Source organism: Anolis carolinensis, chromosome 6 (assembly GCF_035594765.1).
Source record: "Anolis carolinensis isolate JA03-04 chromosome 6, rAnoCar3.1.pri, whole genome shotgun sequence".
Lineage (NCBI taxonomy): Eukaryota > Metazoa > Chordata > Lepidosauria > Squamata > Dactyloidae > Anolis > Anolis carolinensis.
Genome location: NC_085846.1, coordinates 19,726,276 through 19,745,946, shown reverse-complemented (window position 1 = coordinate 19,745,946; position 19,671 = coordinate 19,726,276). Strand labels below are relative to the sequence as shown.

The 19,671-nt window shown below is 42.9% G+C and overlaps 1 protein-coding gene across 6 annotated transcripts in view; it reads right to left on the bottom strand.

Annotated features, from left to right (window-relative positions):
* The window catches only part of ndrg2 (NDRG family member 2), a 44,408-nt gene extending 25,794 nt beyond the window's left edge, over nucleotides 1-18,614 (bottom strand). For 2 of the 6 annotated variants that reach the window (XM_008116510.3, XM_003224512.4), the window contains exons 1-3: nucleotides 18,150-18,294; nucleotides 7,955-8,037; nucleotides 7,174-7,218 (exon numbers count right to left, since the gene is read on the bottom strand). In XM_008116510.3, coding sequence (XP_008114717.1) covers nucleotides 7,174-7,218; nucleotides 7,955-8,032 — 123 coding nt within the window. In that variant the 5' untranslated portion in view covers nucleotides 8,033-8,037; nucleotides 18,150-18,294. Of the gene's footprint in view, nucleotides 1-7,173; nucleotides 7,219-7,954; nucleotides 8,038-18,149; nucleotides 18,295-18,467 lie in introns of those variants that run through there. The other 4 variants (XM_008116514.3, XM_003224511.4, XM_008116511.3 and 1 more) reach the window with 3 other exon arrangements.
* Between the last annotated feature and the right edge of the window lie 1,057 nt (nucleotides 18,615-19,671).

The following is a 19,671-nucleotide window of genomic DNA, read 5'->3' as shown; positions in this document are numbered from 1 at the left end:
GGGTCGATATCAAAACAATCAGATTCTGCTTTTAAAAAAAAATAAAAGTTCATTGTTTAATTTCTTAGCCCTTCCTGTTAAGGAGGCTTTCTCCGATGGCACTCAAGGGAATTCAATGTGTTCAAAAGCAATTGGAGTGGCAGGGGAACAGTGAGCTGAGCCATTTGGCACTATTCCTTGTCCAAACCGCAATAACACAGGCATGAACAGGGTGAAAAGTAGAAACAAAGAGGCAGCCCAGAGATGAGGCAGTGGCCACTGAGGAAAAGGCAAGCTTTTATATTTCAGGCTGGGAGGCAAAACTGTCACAACAACCAAAGAGGAAAAAAGATGGGAGCTAGCGGATATTGTATTAATTTTGTTGCCCCAAACATCAACTATTGTGCAGGGCCAGGAAAATTAAAAATTTCTCTGTCAGTTCCCAGATTCTTCGAAAAATGCTTCTCACTGACTTTTCTCATTTTCATCTATGGCAGTGTAGTCCAACCTGTCGCCTGTGGGCCGCATGCGGCCTACAAATTCATTTTTGTTAGCCCTTGCCCTTCTTCCTGGAAAAATATTTTAATTATGTAATTAAATATTAATATTTTAATTATGTAAGTCAATATTAATTATGTAATTTGTTTTCTTTCTGGCCCTCACATTCCTATACTAAAGTTTGATTGTCCTTCGGGTAACTAAAGTTTGGGCCACACTGATCTATGGGATGAACCCAAATGACAGCCCAATAAACTGAACACAGCAAAACAATACTATTTTGTGACCTGACAGATATGTCGTTTTGTATGGTCATGCTATGGGCCTTACACAAATAACACATTATGTAATGTGCTATTTGTTTAATTGTTTTATTTGGGGTTGTGATGTTGTGTTTTTTGTGTCATGTAACTTCTGTTGTTTTAACCACTGTTTGCCACTTTGAATCCCATCCATGGGAGAAAAGTGGGATTAAGATAAATAAATAATCATAATACAGTCCAAAACAGGCACATTTCCAAGCTCTTTTTTGAATTCTGAACATTGTATTCTGGCACCAAATGAGCTCTGTTTTGTCACACAGATGGACAGATAGTGTGCTGACCAGCTCCACAGAGTCTATAAAGGATTGAAGGAAGTCAGCTTTCTATTTACAACTGTTTCAATGGCTGCTGATGTTAGCATAGACAGCATCTGGGGTATGGTTACTCAGCCTGGTTCTGTGAGCCCTCACAAAAGTTTCCAGTGCACAGGGGAAATGTCCGATTAGGATTTACAGTTCTTACCTGAACTGCTGATAATGTATTTAATTAATGGGGTCGTATATCTCCACTATGGGGATCTTAATACAGGCCTGTAGACCGATTCTCTAATGGGAAGTGAAGACCGAGATGGAAAAGAGTCTGTGCTGTACTTAAGGGAATAAAGTGCAGTTAAGTGGCTAGATACACTATGGGTGCATCTACATTGTAGAATTAATACAATTTAACCTCATTTTAACTACCTTGGCAAAATGTGACTGGATTCCATGAGTTATAGTTTTACAAGGTCTTTAGCCTTCTCTACTAAAGAGTGCTGGTGGCTCACCAAACTATTAATCCTAGGATTTCATCACATTGAACCATGGCAGTTCAAGTGCCATGAAACTGCATTAATGTGTTGCTGAAGGCTATCATGGCCAGAATTGTTGAGTGTTTTCCAGGTTGTATGGCCATGTTCCAGAAGCATTCTCTTCTGATGTTTCACCCACATCTATGGCAGGCATCCCCAGACCCCTCAACCTCTGAGATGCCTGCCATAGATGTGGGCAAAACGTCAGGAGAGAATGCTTCTGGAACATGGCCATACAGCCTGGAAAACACACAACAACCCAAACTGCATTAATTCTACAGTGCAGATGCCTCATAAGACTGCCTCCTCAGCCTATGAAAGTGTATGCTACTAACTTTGTTCTAAGATGCTACAAGGTCCCTTTGCATACTGGATATTCCAGATTGACATGGCTGTATCTTTGAATGACACAGAGAGTTTTTACTAGTAACACCTTCATCATGGTTTCACAGTGCCAAGTTATCCTTGACACATACTGCTTTCTTCATTATCAACAATGTCATCTACACCAGAGTGGTTAATCTGGTTTAAAAAAATCCCACCCAACATACTGGACAGCTCTTACCCCATCCTCTGAGAGCTGTGCTAAATGTTGAAGGTTATCGGTATAGTAAACGGTAAATACAAAGAAGAGTTGGATCTCTGTACTTTCAACAGCTGTGCCGAGAAAGCAATGCAGAGTACAGAGATGAGAAAAACTTCCCATTTATTTAAAACTACAATAATCCCCCTTCCATTCCAAGAAGCCTACATGGGTACAACTGTGATGATTTCTTAGAAGGTTTATGATCAGGCAAGAAGGGGAAAACAGCATTGTTCCAATTGCATGCATAATAATAACACAGATTTTTTTCCCTTCCTTTGCTTTTATGCTAATGTTTATGTTAATGAAGCCTATCTAATCTTGTTTTGCTTTATCTGCTCTTCGAAACTGTTTTATGACTTGTGCCTGTTTGCCTCCTTGGAAAATACATAATATAAAAAAACTAGGTGAGAAGATAGTAATAAAAATAGAACAATTAAAAGGTACTGGAACAGAACATTACAATATATTCACACATCCATTTAGAATCTTTCACCGAAGAATTTGCTACAAAAGATAGAACTACGTAGCCTTATTTATTTCCCATTTTTTCTTTTCTGTTTTCCAGGTACTGTGCTCAGTTGACTTTGGCCTGTTTGTTGCTTCCTTGTTTTTTTTTTAAAAGCTATTTTTTACTTCTGCAAACCACAGGACTTCCTCTCGTCATGTGGAAACTAATCTTTGTGTGTCCTGTTTTGGCTCCATTTTTGTTGACACCCATCAACTCCTTTCACAATGGAAGAAATAAATAAATAAATATGAAATTTGTAACAGGTAATGCTTTATAAACTGCTCTAATCAATTTCATTGCATTATTTCAATTCTACTTTTTTCTAAAATTGAAAATAAAAACTTTCAATTTAAATGATCAAATACTCTTTTTGCATCTCCAAGCTTTTCTCTTGTAATGCTTATCTAGAGGCCCTTCCATACAGCCATATAATCCAGACTATCAAGGCAGAAAATCCCACAGTATCTGCTTTGAACTGGGTTATCTGAGTCGATACTGCCATATAACTCAGTTCAAAGCAGATAATGTGGGATTTTCTGCCTTGATATTCTGAGATATAGGGCCATGTGAAAGGGCCCCTGGAATTCAACTTGCCCTTAAATTGTTATCAATTTGTCTTTTAGGGGGAAAGTCATTGATCTTCATGGATAAATTGGTTTAGAAACTTTTTAAATATCAATGTGAAAATTTTGTAATTATAGTTTAACAGTGATATTGATATAAACTTTCTTGCCCTTCTTTTGATATGAGTTTGATTATGGTCATTTCTCTAGAATTTTATTCGATTCTAGGTTTGAGTTAAATTGATAAGGTCCTGCATGGACCTTATAATTATTTTTAAATTCCTTATACTAAATTGCTGGAAATCCATTGGGTCCTAGAGATTTATTTAATGTAACTTTTGCTATTGCTTTGGAGATGTATTCAGTAGTAGCTGGAGACTTTCTACACTGCCCTATATACCAGGACCTGATTTCAAATTATCTTCTTATGCCAGTTTATATGGCAGTTGAAAATCATATAATCCAGTTCAAAACAGACAATCTGGGATCAGATCCTGGGATATAAGGCAGTATAGATCCAGCCCGGGTTATTCATCTGTTGTTTTTCTTCATTTTTTCACTGATAGTATTGAAAATCCTAACAGCTGAAAAATTTTGGATTCCCTCTCTAACTCTGGAATAAGATGCAAATGTAATAGAGGTAATGACAGTGCCTGATTGAGCTTTAGTTAGATAGCATGGAGCCCCAGTGGCACAGTGGGTTAAACCGCTGAGCTGCTGAACTTGCTGACCAAAAGGTCGGTGATTTGAATCTGGGGAGTGGAGTGAGCTCACACTGTCAGCTCCAGCTTCTGCCAACCTAGCAGTTCAAAAACACATAAATGTGAGTAGCTCAATAGGCATCGCTTCTGGGGGAAGGTAATGGCGCTCCATGCAGTTATCCCAGCCACATGACCTTGGAGATGTCTATGGACAACGCTGGCTCTTAGAAATGGAGATGAGCACCAACTCCCAGAGTCAGACACAACTAGATTTAATGTCAGGGGAAAACCTTTACCTTTACTTAGATAGCATAGGCCCCTTCCACACAGCTGAATAAAATCCCACATTTTCTCCTTTGAACTGGAATGTATGGCAGTGTGGACTCAGATAATCCAGTTCAAAGCAGGTATTGTGGGATTTTCTGCCTTGATAGACTGGGTTATATGGTTGTGTGGAAGGGCCCTTTGAGTTAACCCAGTTTTTTTGCAGCCTCCAGAATATGGAGACTTGCTTTATGTAAGGGAAGACTGATGTAACACGACTTTTGCAATCAGGAAGTTTGCCATTCCAAGTACACAAAAGACTGTTGACCTAATCTCATGATAACCACATAATTAAATATCCTTTCTTTTCCATTTGGGAAAGAGAGGCCCAAGATGGTGCTTTGCTGAAGGCTAGCCAACAAGGTCATGACTAAGCAGCTAGAGCTGTTACTCTCTTAGCTGGATGACGGGTTTGAGTTTCAACAGGTGTAGCTTTCCACAACATGGTGATGCATTAGATTTGCCAACAGAACTAACAATCAGTTAAGCCTGCACCTATGCTTTTAAAAACATCTGAATTAGCAAGTACTAAAAAAAATGACACTTTGTGTAGCACAGGCTTAAGTACAATCACTTGGTAATGCCTGTGGCTTATGCCGCTGTTGCAGGTTTACAAGTAAGGGTGTTGGTAATATTTGGTAACACCCAACATGTTGCTATTTAAGAGTGGAATTTGGGTTGAGAGAAACTTTAATTGAAACCCAGTTCTAGTTTGAAATGGCACTGTCTTTACTGGCTAATGGGCCAGGTGGCAGAGTGTTATAGAGGGCTACAACAAATCAAAGCCAACCAAGAAAGAATGGCCTGGGCTTAGAGCCAGGACTCCTGGGAAGAGTTGTCACTTCTTTTTTTCCTCAGTCTGGCAGGGTTCTTGAGCATTTAATGATTACATAATGGTGAAACTGGGGTAGGGGACAGGAAGGGATGCCAGTAAATGATACGGCACATGTGCTGAATGTAAAGGACCCATTGATTTCCCCAGGAAAACATCCCTCTCTGAAACTCTAGAGAGGTGCTGCTGCTCCAAATAAAGACACAGAGCAGAAGTGAGCAATGATCTGACTTGATATAAGGCACTTTCCTATGATTTAACCTATGCTGCCTTCCTATGGTTTGCTGTACAAGTCTACAAGTCCCAAAGGAATGCTTGAAAAATGTTCCTATCTCAGATAATCTCTGTGTAAAAATTATTATATCTACAGCTTTTTAAAAAGTTATAATTTTTCCTATCATAATGTCTTGTAGAACTTTAGGGTTCCACGGAACTCTGGTTGGGCAATCCTGTTTTAAAGAAAAACGTGGGAAGCAGAGCAGTTTGAATCTCTTGTGGAGCACAGCAATGCTCAAATGCTCTGACAGAAAAAACAAAGCAGAGTCCAAGAAAACAGTCCAATTCAACATGTTCATTATACGTTAATTAGCACCCATAATTGTTGTTCATGGTGTGTTAGTTTGAATGTTGAGAGACGCAGTGGTGGCTGAACTGCCGATCTTTGTGCTGGCTGAACTGCTGACCTAAAGGTTGGTGGTTTGAAGTGAGCTCCCATCTGTCAGCCCTAGATTCCCATGTGGGGATATGAGAGAAGCCTCCCAGCAGGATGGTGACACGTCTGGGCGTCCCCTGGGCAACGTCTCCGTAGACGGCCAATTCTCTCAGACCAGAAGCAACTTCCAGTATGTTAGCTTCTGACACGATAAATAAAAGTTTGAATGTTGGGACTATGACTCTGGAAACCAGTATCCGATTTCCAGCTTGAGTAACCTTGGTTGAGTTATAGAATCACAGAGCCGGAGGAGACCCCAAGAGCCATCCAGTTGAACTCCCTTCTGACATGCAGGAAAGCACTCCTGAAAGAGAGCCATCCAGTCTCTGTTTAAAAACCTCAAGAGAAGGAGACTCCACCACACTTCAAAGCAGCCTATTCCACTGTTAAACAGCTCTCACTGTCAAAAGGTTCTTCCTAATGTTTAGGCTCTTTTCACACACTCCCAGCCTCAGAAAAATTCACGGTAGGGTTGCCTTGAGCTGTAAATGTCTTGAAGGCACGCAACAACAAATTCTGCTTTCACTGACTCTCTAAGCATTACTCTTGTCTCATAGACAGAGGCAGAACACTGTCTGTCTGTGAGACAGTTTTATACTGCAGCCCTATGGATGAATCCTGTGCTATAACAATTATGTGAACTCGCTCCCCAGGGAAATCAGCAAGCCCCCACCCTGGTAGCATTCAGAAAGAGCTTGAAAACACCCTGGCTCTTCACTCAGGCCTTTGGATAAAGATTGCTCATCCCCATAACAATCCTGTATCCGTGACCATCTTGTACCGGTTTGCACTTTTTACCTTTGTCAACTTGATATAGACACAGGGTTTATTCCCATCCCAATTTGCACTTCCAAGAATTTGCAGCACTTTATCAGTCACTTCGTGTTTACAATATTTATATGGTGCACCTTACCCATACTTTTACAACCTCTCCGTTTTAATCCATGTTTTTATTAGTTCTCGTCATTTGTTTTTATTGGCTCATGTTTAAATGTTTATAATTGTGCATGTCTTTTGTCTATTGTTGTGTTTTATATTGCTATTCTTTTTATTCGGGCTTGGCCCCATGTAAGCCGCCCTGAGTCCCCTTTGGGGAGATAGAGGCGGGGTATAAAAATAAAGTTGTTGTTGTTGTTGTTGTTATTATTATTATTATTATTATTATTATTATTATTGAAAGGGGATGCTAACATGTTGATTCACATTTTGAGAAAAGGAAGGAGAGACAGAAGATGACTAAGAACAAATGGACCTCTTCCTTTAGCTTGGTTTTTCAACTGATTGGAGATCTTAGCAGGTATGGATAACCCAGATATTAACCCCATGAATGAAAAGGGAAAGCTGGGAGGGAGGGCATTACCTGGCCATGTTCCTGAAGAAGTTTGGCTGTTATCAGTTCAGCATCCTAGAACACAGAGAAAGAAAGAAGAGGGAGGGGAAAGACACACAGACAGAGAAGGTGCAAGAAAGTAGGAAGTAAGTGTGGAAGAAGAATCAGAGTTTTAGGAAAAGGTAGAGAGGGATGGGGAGCTGAGTGTGCAAGCTCTTCCAAAATTGGCTGAGACCGTTGAAACTGGCATAAGAATATAAGCAGATACAAAGCAAGGTGGACTTGCCAGAAGGCGAACTGTGTTTTAGAACTGCAATGTAGTCACTCACAGGCTCTGTCTATTTTTCCAATTTGCTCATGTATTACTCAGCTGAGGAGATCAGAAGTTGCAAAATGAGCATGCCTGACTCATACTTCTGAATTGTGAATCAAAATATTCAGATGAAAGGAAAGCACAGTCGTCTGATGGTTGTGGAACTGCAATCCGCACCAACCCTTGAATGCATGATAGGGAGACATGGGAGGTGCTATCCAACAAATATGGAGGGCCGCAAACCCCTGGTTTAGACAACACAGCTTTCCAACACTGACTCTCAAAATCAGATGATAAGCCACTGCCAGTCAGAGGGGACAACATCAGACCAGATGGACCAATGGTCAGACTGAACACAAAGTACATGCTCTGTTGGCACCCACTCAGCTAGGAAAGAGCCAGGGGGAAAAGAGGTGGGATTGAACAGTTTGGGAAAAGCCAATGGGAGGGGGAAAGAGTTGGTGGGGGAGACGGAAGAAAACTTGCTCTTTTGCTGACCTTGCCTGGATCAGGTGCTGGCGGGGATGGCAGAAGTGGCTTCCCCTCCGTGATCTGCACTTCCTGAAGTTCCGTCATGGCACCTGGAGCAAAAGATGAAGGCATTTAACATCAGACATCTTGATAGTTAGGATTCAAGCAATGGATCTCATAGTACTTTGACTAAGGATGGGAAGGCTATCTAAACTCTGCTTTCTTGCTCTTCTCAAAGATCTGCACTGTTTTAATGGTTACTTAAGCCAAACATGTTTTCATTTGATGACTGCCTATCAAGTGATGACCCAGAGTTATTGAGCTCCCTTGGTGGGTTATAGCTTCATGTTAATAAAGAGATGGGCTCCTGGGTTTAGTCTAAATTTCAAAGAAACTAACCAAGATGCTGAACCTTACCAGCAACTTGGGCAACTCCTTTAAGGTTCAGCCTAAAATGCAAAGTAGATTTGCCAGGTCACTGACATGACAGCCATCGCTTGAAACTATCCCAGCTCTATCTCCAAAAGATGAAACATGCATTATCATCACCCAATGTCACCTCTAATGCAACATTTTCAACAGTGTAGCATCTGGTCATACTATCAACCAACAGGACTGTTCCTACCAGAAATGGTGGATTGAGGCTTGTATGCCATTAGTCCTGCTTTATAACCCTTTAGCTCCAACACTGTTTACCCAATACTGAAATAAGATCTAGTTGTTAGTTTTCACTATATCGAACGAGGTCACTGGTGGCCACCACCTTGTTCTCTAGCTCAAGCAGTAATATATTTTAGGCCAATCCCATTAACTAGCAGGCCTCAAATGATAAGGAATAGATGTGCAACCCAACCCATAATGTAACAAATATAGTGATTTTCTTCCTCACATAGAACAATGCTATAGGACTGGATGGTGAATATGGGTCAGAAAATGAAACACATTCCCACTGCTCATTTGGATAGCAAAAACCATAAAAACCACACTACTTGCAAAAACAAAGTCTGCATCCTTTTATTATAGCTTAATATTCATCACCCATTTGCCTGTACTTCACAAGCTTTATAATGGTTGACACTCGCAACAACCTTGAGGCAGAGGACAATTTTTCATTTTACTATCACAAAGGCATTCACAAAGATAAGGGATAAGGGAGGATATATCATGAGCTGTAGGGATATGTCTAAAATTATGTCCTTGTTTATATGTCCATGCCTTCATGGAAACTGGAGAACATATGGCTCTCCAGATATTATTGGACTGAAAAAACCAGCAACACCTAGCAAGCACAGTAAAGGATCATAAAAGATAACAATCCAGCAATCTCCACAGAACTTAACTCTCCCCGTCCCTGCTTTAGATTAGACTGTCTACTTTCATCATTCCATACCCATGTGTCATGGCAATTCATTCTATAGTGTATTCTAGAGTTTAAAATGTGCTCTTAGAGATGGTTTTACTGTACTTAGAGTAGACCAATAAAAATGAGACAAGTAGGGTACAATTAACTTGAAATCTCACTGATTTCAAACAGTTTCCTCTGTGGAAAAAAGTGCTGTCCACTCCATAGTGGTATTAGTCATCTTGTGATAGTAGCTTGCACTGATTCACATGATTGTTTATGGATGTGACAGCCCATGGATTCATACAATAAAAATAGTTACATCCCATTTTATAGACAGCATTGCTGAGGCCAAGAGCAAATGAGAGACAGACAAGGCTGTGGTTGCACAGAAATCTGTGACAGAGGTGAAAAGGGGAACCCAGTTTTTCCAGGTCCAGCTTCTCTTCTTGCGCAACCAACTGTGATTTCATAAATTGGCAACTCCTTGCAGAATACTGTAAGCCAGCCTGACAGCAAAGTATTTTAGGCTATCTCTCCAGTCTAAGAACTCCAATGAATCTTAGGGATGAACCTGGGATTTTAATGTCACCAACTCTCAGGTCATATGTGCTCTGTGAACACGGAACATACTTTTCAAACTGTGCAGTGCACTGAGTTTGTGGGTGTAGAATATCTTAGGTCAGCACTCACACACACACACACACACACTACTCCTGTTCCTTCCTGCTGGGTTACAACAGCTGATCAAGCATTATAGCGGTGAACTATAAATGCAGTGGAAGAAAGCGTTACAACAGAAATGACAAGGGAACTGCAGCCTACTTACGACTGGGACTTCTATGCTTGGTGGTTCCCCCTCTCCACCCTGCCATCAAAGATCTGCACTAAAGGAACATAAATTCTATATTGTACAGTCAGTACACCAAGTACATTTAGATTCTGTAATCTATCTTAATATTCCCTCTTACTTTTTATGGATAACTGTGGGGGTAACAGCAGGAATCATTAAGGTCTGATGTTAAGTGGCTGAAATAGTAGCTCCCCGTTCAAGAATGAAAAAAAAAATCCCCACATAAATGGATAAAAACAAGTATTGAAAAAAATGTAAATATCATCTTAAAAGCTGTTATGGTGGTTTGTTTTTAAACTGGATTAAAATCAAACCTGAATCAATCATGAACAAACATGTTCATATTTACATGTGAAATTTTTGAAACCTAAATTTTGACCAAATGGGTTTGAAGTATAGCAACTGTGGTCTTCTAGATGGTGTTGGACTGCCACATCCATCATCCCTTACTACTGGGCTTGCCACTGGTTAGGGCTAATGGGAGTTATAGCCCAACATCTGGGAAATGGCATGTTCATTACTCAAAAGTTATAAAGGCAGCTGTTCTGGAGATAAAGAACTTATGATAAAAATGGCTGAATGAAGTAGGACAATAATACATACTGAGTATCCTGTATCCAGATTGTCGAAATCCAGGATATACTGAAATCATCCATGTGGGTGTCTGAGATAGTAAAATCCTTGCTTTCTGATTAGTCAGTGTACACAAACTTTGTTTCATACACAAAATTATTACAATATTGTGTATAAAATTATCTTCAAGCTATGTGTGTAAGGTGTACATGAAATATACATGAATTTCATGTTTGGACTTGGGTCTCATCTACAAAATCTGGAAAAAACCCAAAACAAGGAACATTTGTGGTCCCAAGCATTTTGGATAAGGGATCCTGAACCTGTACAGCAAGCTGTGTATTATCGTATTTATTGCATTAGTCTTCTCACTGTACCTAGAACCCAGCAAATCCCTGCATGTACTACAATATCGTCCTGCTAGGTCATCCATGGAGACCGTATGGGTGATTTCCTCCTCCTCTCAAATGACTTAAACCCTTCCACGTGTTCAGTTTTCAAATGATGAATAGTAATGACTCTGCTAATCCATTAACACAAACATTTACTTTCCATTTCATTGGGAGGGGGAGGGAAATCTCATGCTCAGTTAACTTTGAAAGACTGTATTATCTTTTATGAGCCTGCCTGGGTTTTTCTTCCTTCAGCAGAAGGTCTTCTTGGAGTCTCCCACTTGCAGAGAAACATTTGGTAGGATTTAAGGCAGTGCTTCTCAACCTGGGGTCCCCAGGTATTTTTGACCTACAACTCCCAGAAACCCCAGCCAGTTTACCAGCTGTTAGGATTTCTGGGAGTTGAAGGCCAAAACATCTGGGGTTCCACAGGTTGAGAACCACTGGTTTAAGGGAAGATCTACTAGGTGCTTGATCCCAAACTCAGAAATTCCTTGTTCTTTCAATGTGGGAAAAAGCCCCTTTTATTCAGACAGACCTTTGACAACTGAGTTGAGTTATCTATGATAACTCAGAGAGGCTGTTTTTTATTTTTTACCTGATATGCTTTTAATCTTTTTAAAATTTTTTATTTATTTTAATTTGAAATGGGTTTTCATTAGTCTCCCTTCGTGCCTATTTTGGCAGTAGGACATGATATACTTCCAATAAATTAATTAATATGAGTATTTACCTATGGAATGCTCTGCATGTGTGCATCTGAGTGCTATGTGCCAATCAGTTGCTGGGCCCAATTCAAGGTGCAGGTCATGATCTATAAAGCCCTAAACGGTTCGAGCCCCACCTATCTCCGCAATCGCATCTCCCCCTATGTTCCGGTGCAGACCCTTAGCTCTTCCAGGGAGGCCCTCCTCTCCTTCCCACCACTGTTCCAGGTACGGTTGGTGGGGATGAGGAGAGGGCCTTCTTGGTGATGGCCTCCCGCCTTTGGAACACCCTCACCAAAGAGATAAAGCAACCCCATCAGTATAATCCTTCCGCAGGGACCTGAAAACCTGGTGGTTTCAGGAGGCTTTTGAAAGTGACTAATCGGAAACCCTAGACTCCACCCTGGCCATCATATAGGTCCCTGTCTTGCACTTTACGCACTCCCATGGCCCTTCGACTTTGTCATTGCACTAGTTTATCTAGTTTAACCCCTACAGCTACTCAGCAGGCCTGAAGTGATGTAACCCGGGCTATGCCCCTTGCCATCAGTTGCACTTCACCCTTGGCTCTATGTTATTTTACTTCATGAGCCCTAGCCCAGCTCCTACAGTTGTCTTGACTCATCCGGAAAATTATGTTTATTGGCTGTCAAATCACCCAATGAAGTAATTTGAAATTGTTTTTATATTTCAAATGAGTACATTGTTTTTAATCATTATTATGCTTATGTTGTTGTTTATTATTGGACTGTTGTATGTTCTATCTGGTATTGAATGTTTACCATGTGTAAACCGCCCTGAATCCTTTTTGGGATAAATAAAGTTTTGTTGTTGTTGTTGTTGTTGTTGTTGTTGTACTTGGACACCCCACATAGAGTAAAATGGGATTTGTTCTCCAACAAAGGTACAAGAGACTGCATTTGTAACTTTCCACACTGTGTGGAACCCAACAAAAAGCTTATATATCATCTAAGATATATTCTGTTGTGATGAACCCATCAGAGGGGTGGATTCAGATAAGGAAGAAAAAAATCAGTTACCGTTGTGCACCATGTCTGTCAGGCAACTGGTCCTATTGTTGTAAACTGGTGCTAAATGCAACTCAATTATAGCATAATCCTACATTCGTGTACTCTGACGTACAGTCAATTGAGTTTAGTTGGGATAACTCCCAGTTAAATGGGTGTGCAGTTGCTGCCTTAGTCTGGATCCAACCCATTTTGTTTACAACACACTGCTTGGTGATATCATTAGATGCAGGAAGAAGCAGATAAACTGATTAAGTGAAGAATTAGAATAACAGCATATGTTACAGCAACCAGGTAATCTACTTATGCTTGTTCAAGAAATATGTACATTTCAAAACGGGAAACATGGCTTAAATCCATGATCTCCATCAGTCCTTTTCCTTGGCAATTTCAATAATCTTGAATTAAAACTATCCATCCTGTCTCTGTGAGGGGCAAAATATCACATGAGCAAAAGACTGCAAAATCTACTCTTGGACAACTACTTCTTTCTCAATGCCCATTCACACATGGTAGTGTATTGTGAGATCTTTCCATGATTGCAGCATAAAATTGTGTATGTTTGGAAAATACCATCTATGTGTGTTTGCCTTCACATGTAGTGATGGTAAATGAAAGCAGTACATGCTCCACTATGAAACATCATTGTTGATGTTTAGATGTAGAAATTGCACTTGAGTGACAGAAGGTGACTGCCCACTTTCACATGCATTTTGTGCAGCCATCCACTGAAAACAGCCTGAATGGAAAAAATAGTTCCATTCTAACCTACCTCTCAGGGTTGTTGTGACTTCAGGGGTGAGAAAGACAGGGATTGTGGAGCCCTTTGTGCAATTCCAGAACAGAAAGTAACACGCTGTGCTGAGATAGGGGTGTGTCCTTATATACTCTGCCAATGCTTGCATATCCCAGAGTGTCTTTGAGTTTGGAAAAATAAATCAGATCTTCCCTCTGCCTCAAGGCATCCAGAGAAATTGGAGACGTGCAGAGAAACACATCTACTTAGCCCCAAAAAGAAATAAAGCATAGTCACATAAATATGAGTGCCCCAAGGATCTACAGGATGGCAATGCCTGTTCTCATGCCAGGATCAAAGAAGTTTTGACACATGGAATGAAAGCCAACAGTTTGGGTCCAAGTGAAGCAATTTCAATGCTCCCTCACTACTTCTCTTCTTCACTGCCTGGTAGATAAAATTCATGCCCAATCATGCAAGGGAAGGTTTTTTGGATCAGAACTGATCTTTTACATACAGAAAAAAATAGAAAATGATGGGAGGAGACAGATGAAGAAAGCTCATTGGCTCTGGCCATTTATTGCTAAGGAACCAGCATGGTGAAGTTGCTAGACTGAGACATGGGAGGTCCAGGTTCAAGTCCCCCTACAATGCCATGACATACAGAATCAGTCTTCCTCAAGTCTCCTTTGCACTACATCAGTAATTTCCATTATGCCAGGTGTTTTGGACTTCAACTCCCAGAAGCCCCAACCAGCTTGGATATAAAATCATAGTCATAAAGTTGAACGAGATCACCTGGGCCATGAAGTCTAACCCCCTGCCATGCAAGAATCACACAAAGCACCCACAACAGAAGCCCATCCAGCCTCTGTTTAAAAGCCTCTGAAGGAGTTTCCACCACATTCCGAGGCAGTAAGTTCCACCGTTGAATAGCTCTTATGGCCGGGAAATTTTTTCTAATGTTCAGGTGGAATCTCCTTTCATGTGATGTCTAAAACCATCTGGAAGACCAAAGTTGGGGAACCACTGCACTGCATAGTCCTAGTTGCCACTAACTGTCATGACTCCATCCTATGGACATCAGTGGTCTGTTATTTGGGATTTCAAATTCTCCATCAGAGAGATCTAATACCCCAACAAACTATAAGTCCTGGGATTCAGAAGAATGCAACCATAGAAGCTAAATTGAAACAAACTGTCAATAGTATGTTGTGAAGGGAGATCTCAGTCTGGCCTCATTTAGAGGGTTGTTCTATAGGAATTAGGAGAGCCATGCATGCCACTTTCAGCTCTCCAGAGAAAAAGCAGGATAGAAATGTAATATAAATAAGGAAATTATATTTCCTCTGCCATCGCTTGTTGATATTCAGTTATTACTGGCCGGAAGGGTAGGTCCCTGGAGATCCCTAAGAGCAGGCAGCTTTCTTGCTTTCCTAGGCTCTCTTTTTCTCTCCTGGGTGCTGTGGATGGTTTCCACTCTGGGCTCCATCCAAGGATCCCCCTCCAGGGCCATAAATAGCTGTTTTGATCACCCTAACATGGGCAGCGGTCCAGTTCCCTGGGTGCTCCTTGTCATTCTGGGGCCCTTGATGGGGCTGGCAAAGAGCAGGCATTCAGAAAATAATTCTCTACCCACCACCGAAAGAGGGTTTGCACACATAATAAACCCACTCTGCGGGCACCAAGCTGGGAAGCCTAGTGGGGAACCAGGTTCCTATCACCCCCAGGAAATGATGGTGCGAAAGAAAGATCAAGGTTTACAGAGGAAAGACAAAAGGACACATCTGCACCCGCAAACGTAATGGCCCCCAAATCCCCTGCTTCTGAGAAAGAGAGAAATAACACAAGACATTATTTTGGAGACTCTCAGCACTTGGAATTTTGAGGGGGGGGGTTGCTGAGGAATTCTTCCCAATTCCCTTTCTGTAGATGTATGTCTCCTTTTCCTTTCGTACCACCAACATCATCATAGCAGGGCTCCAGCAGCTTCCCCCAACTGAACGGCAACACCACAATTCAACAAATGCAACTTGCCAGGCACCAAAGTACTTTGTTAGGTAGTGTCACCTGTTGAATGCCCGCCTGCTACACGCGGAGCTCTGCCAGGAACACACTTTTAATGCACTGAGCCAAGCTGGCACGAGTAGCACTATAAGTACAGAACTTTAGAAGCTATGGGTTAATGATTGGGCAGCAAAGGATGCTCCATCTGTCCCCCTTCCTTCCTCTTTCTTTCCCCCCAATCCACATCATCAACCTGTGCGGCACCTGCTAGTCTATGAATTTGTCAGATCCTTCTAAGCCAATGTTTGAGCGAGTGCACAGTGGGCTGTGTCTTTTTTAGTTGCTCATGGAGCCTGAGCTGCTACACACAGACATCTCCTGACCCTCAGCATAAATGCGCTTAGGTTTAAAAAGCAATTACTAGCGCAACACTATTACGATGCAACACGTGGTGTGTTTGCGTATATATTAGCCACAACCTTTCCACGTGTTTTCTGGACCTTTTAGTTTTAAAGGTGGGCTCTTTGGGTTTGCCATTCCTGCCTACTACCCTCAAGGGGTTTAATGTGAAGTGGTTGAAGTCAGGTCCACATTATCTCTCTCTCTCTGAAGAGGGACTTTGATGTTGTCAATCTGACCCAGGCCAAGGAAGTAGGACAATGTGGGGGTTGCTATGTTGTGAAACCTGGAAATGAATTTTCCAGGTGCCTGCACATGCCAACGCAGGGAGTGACTCTGTGGCCAGTTGTCCCTGGGGCACACACACAGGTACAAATACTCACAAGAGGACTTGGAAAGAAACTGGTGTACACACATACCTCCACACCTGTGGCTGAGATCATATGAAATGACCTGTGCCCAAAATAAAATGAGACTTCTCATTCCAAGAGTTTTTTTTTTATCGTGTCAGAAGTGACTTGAGGACCTACTGTAAGTTGCCTCTGGTGTGAGAGAATTGCCATCTACAAAGATGTTGCCCAGGGGATGTCCGGATGTGTTACCATCCTTCTGGGAGGCTTCTCTCATGTCCCCGCAAACTAGAGCTGGCAGATGGGAGTTTGCCCCATCTCGCGAATTCAATCTGGCAACCTTCAGGGCAGCAACCCAACCTTTAGGTCAGCAGTTCAGCTGGCACAAGGGTTTAACCGACTGCGCTACCTCGGCTCCAAGAGATATGCAGCTATCTCTTTTGACCCTGGCCAGCCCAGACCAGGTAATATCCTAAAATGCTCCCTTCCCAGAGCCAGGAATAAAATTCCTGAGACTTGAGCTTTGGCCTCCATTCCCTCTTCTACTGTGACTCTCACCTTCCTGAGCCACGGGTTACACTCCCACTGCCTCCGGTATAGGATATGGGACATCCTGAGTTGTAAATTGCCAGCTGCAATTCTCCCCACCTATTTCAATTCCTTCCTTTCCCAGAATATCTCCACCATTCCAGCGTCGTCATCCTCCTTCTCTGTCCCAAAGGCTACCAGGTATCTGGATCCACTGGTTCTCAATTCCTCCCACACTTACACTCCAGAGGAGTCCAAATCCTGCTCTAAGGGAGAGACTCTAGAATCCTGACAGCCCATCCCACCCTCTGCAATGTGACCCCTGCCACACAGCCCTGGGAGCGCCTAGGGGCCTTGTTCCCCACCAAAAGATGCCCACAGTCTCACCCCAACATCATACATGGCCCAAGGCTTTCTATCCCACCACATCCCCAACCTCATCCCTAGCCTCGTGTATTTACAGGTCTCTTCGAAATGGGACATCAGCACCCACAGCCTTTGGCACACCTACTCTAGGCTCCCTTGCCCAGTGGACCAATCCGAGGGAATCCCAGTTTGGCAGAGCCTTCACCCCCCCCCCTCCACCACACACAACTTAATCCCTTTCCTCTCAAGCAGAAGGCAAATATCCCCCCCCCCCCCCAACAACAACACACATCCCTCCCTCTTCTCAATCTCTCCTCTCTCCAACTGCCAGATCCTTGGCATCCAAAGGGTCTCCCCTTCTCCAATCTGCTCCTTCCATGGCTTGGAAAAGGGCAGAAGGGAGGGCTATGTTTCCCCTCTGGAATATTAATCCACCTCCAAAAATTTTTTGACACCCGATTCCCTTGATTCTGTCACCCAGGGAAGGAATCGGGCTGGGAATCAAACCCAACCCAACCCCCTTTGGATAGGAAAAGAGCATGGCTGGGCTGTGGGTGTGTGTTGTTGTCCTTTTTGCGCCCATATTCCTATTTCCAAATGCCCATGACATCTCGGTTTTAGAGTGGGAGGAGGATAGGAAGGTTCTTTTTTGGGGAGGGGGAAAGGGGGGGGGGGTCTGAGAAGCACCCGATTTCGGGGAGGTTTGGAAAAACAAGGGAAGGGGAAAGGCTCGCTTGGCAATAAACAGCATTTAATCCCTTCTGGCAACATCTGGCAGTGGCTCGGGAGCTCTCCAAATCTCCCCTTCCCTTTTCGGGGTTCAAGGAAAGGCGGGCACGGAAAAGAGCCTGGGTTTGCACAGCGGAAAGCCCCCCATTCTCCCTCCCGGTATCTCCAAAGACCCCCCCCCCTCCAGCCCCCTTTTCGGGGGGTGTACCCACTGTCTCTGGTCTCCCGGGGTTGTTGCCTCGGCCTGGCTCGCTGCGCGCCTTCTTTCCACCTTGACTTGCCTTTGAGTCTGGGACTGCAAAGCCTGCCTGGCCACCCCCTCCCCGCCCCCTCCCCTAGGGAGAGACCCCTCCCCCCGATCCCCTCCCCTTCCCCCTCCCAACTCCGCCTCCGCCAATCCGGATCGCCAACAAGGAAAGGGAAAGGGGTGGGGAAGCGGAGAAGGAGGAGGAGGAAGAGAGAGAGAGAGGGAGGGAGAGAAATGGGCCACCATCTTTCCCCCCAACGTACTAACAAAGGACATTGCTTACAAAGGCAGAGAGGAAAGGGGGGGAAACATCCCCCTCCCCACTTTAGCCCAGATCTCGAGCCCTTTCCCCCGGCCAAACGATTCGGAGTGGCTTCGAATTGCGGCAGACTTGGCTTCCTGTTGCAATGCTGAAGGCGTGAAGGCGCAAATGTGGGGAGAGCTGCCTCCTCCTGCAGCCCAAAGATCCCCACTGATTGTGTTTCCCAACTCTGCCACTCGCAAGGGGCGTTCCCGAAACGATCCGAAACCGGAGTAGTTTAATCCGGAATTAAAACACACACACCAACATCCTTCTGACAGCTGCTTTACTTTACAAAAAGGGGCTCCCTTTTTCGGGGGGTAAAGAAGCTGTTTTAGGGTAAAGAAATTGTTTGGAAATGCCACCTTGAAAGTGATTCTTGCCATTTTCTGGAAGCACTCTGCACATGCTCTGAAGCAGGGTTGTAGCCAAGGGGGGTTCGAGGTTCAATCCCCCCCCCGAAATTTTTTTTAATTAAAAAAACCTGATTTACTCATGAATTTTCACTGGTTAACCAAATTCCTATGAGTGTTCACTGAAGTTTATCTGTCTTGAGTGTGCACTGAAGATGGAGCCAGATTTCTAAATTATTTTGCGTTATGGTACTACTCTTCATGATTCGCTAAAAAAAAATGTTTCAACCCCACCCACCCCCATCCCCGAATTTTTTTTTCTGGCCATGGCCCTGCTCTGAAGCATTGTGCTCTGAATAATCAAAAGGGTGTCCAACACTGTATGTCAGCTGTAGAGTTAATGGAGTTTGACATCACTTTAACTGCCATGTCTCAGTGCTATGGAATCATGGGATCTGTCATCTGTTTGGCAACAACGCTTGTAAAACTACAGAGCACTTAACTGAGGACTTAGACCAGTGGATCCCAACCTTTTTTTTGACCAGGGGCCACTTTGGCCAGGGACCACTCTCCAACATTTGTACCAAAAGGGTTACTAAAAGGGAATCGGTTTTGGTCAACTTTAGATTCAGTTTGGCTATTTGGGGTGCTGATTCAGAAAACTGCATTGGATAGACCACATCAACTCTAGTCTCTGATACAGAACATATGCCATACAGTGGTCGCCATCTGCTCACCCACCCACAGAAAACCATATTTAATAATCTGGAACTGATGTGGTCTATCAAATGCCATTTTCTGAATCAGCACCCCAAATAATGCCAGGAACAGGC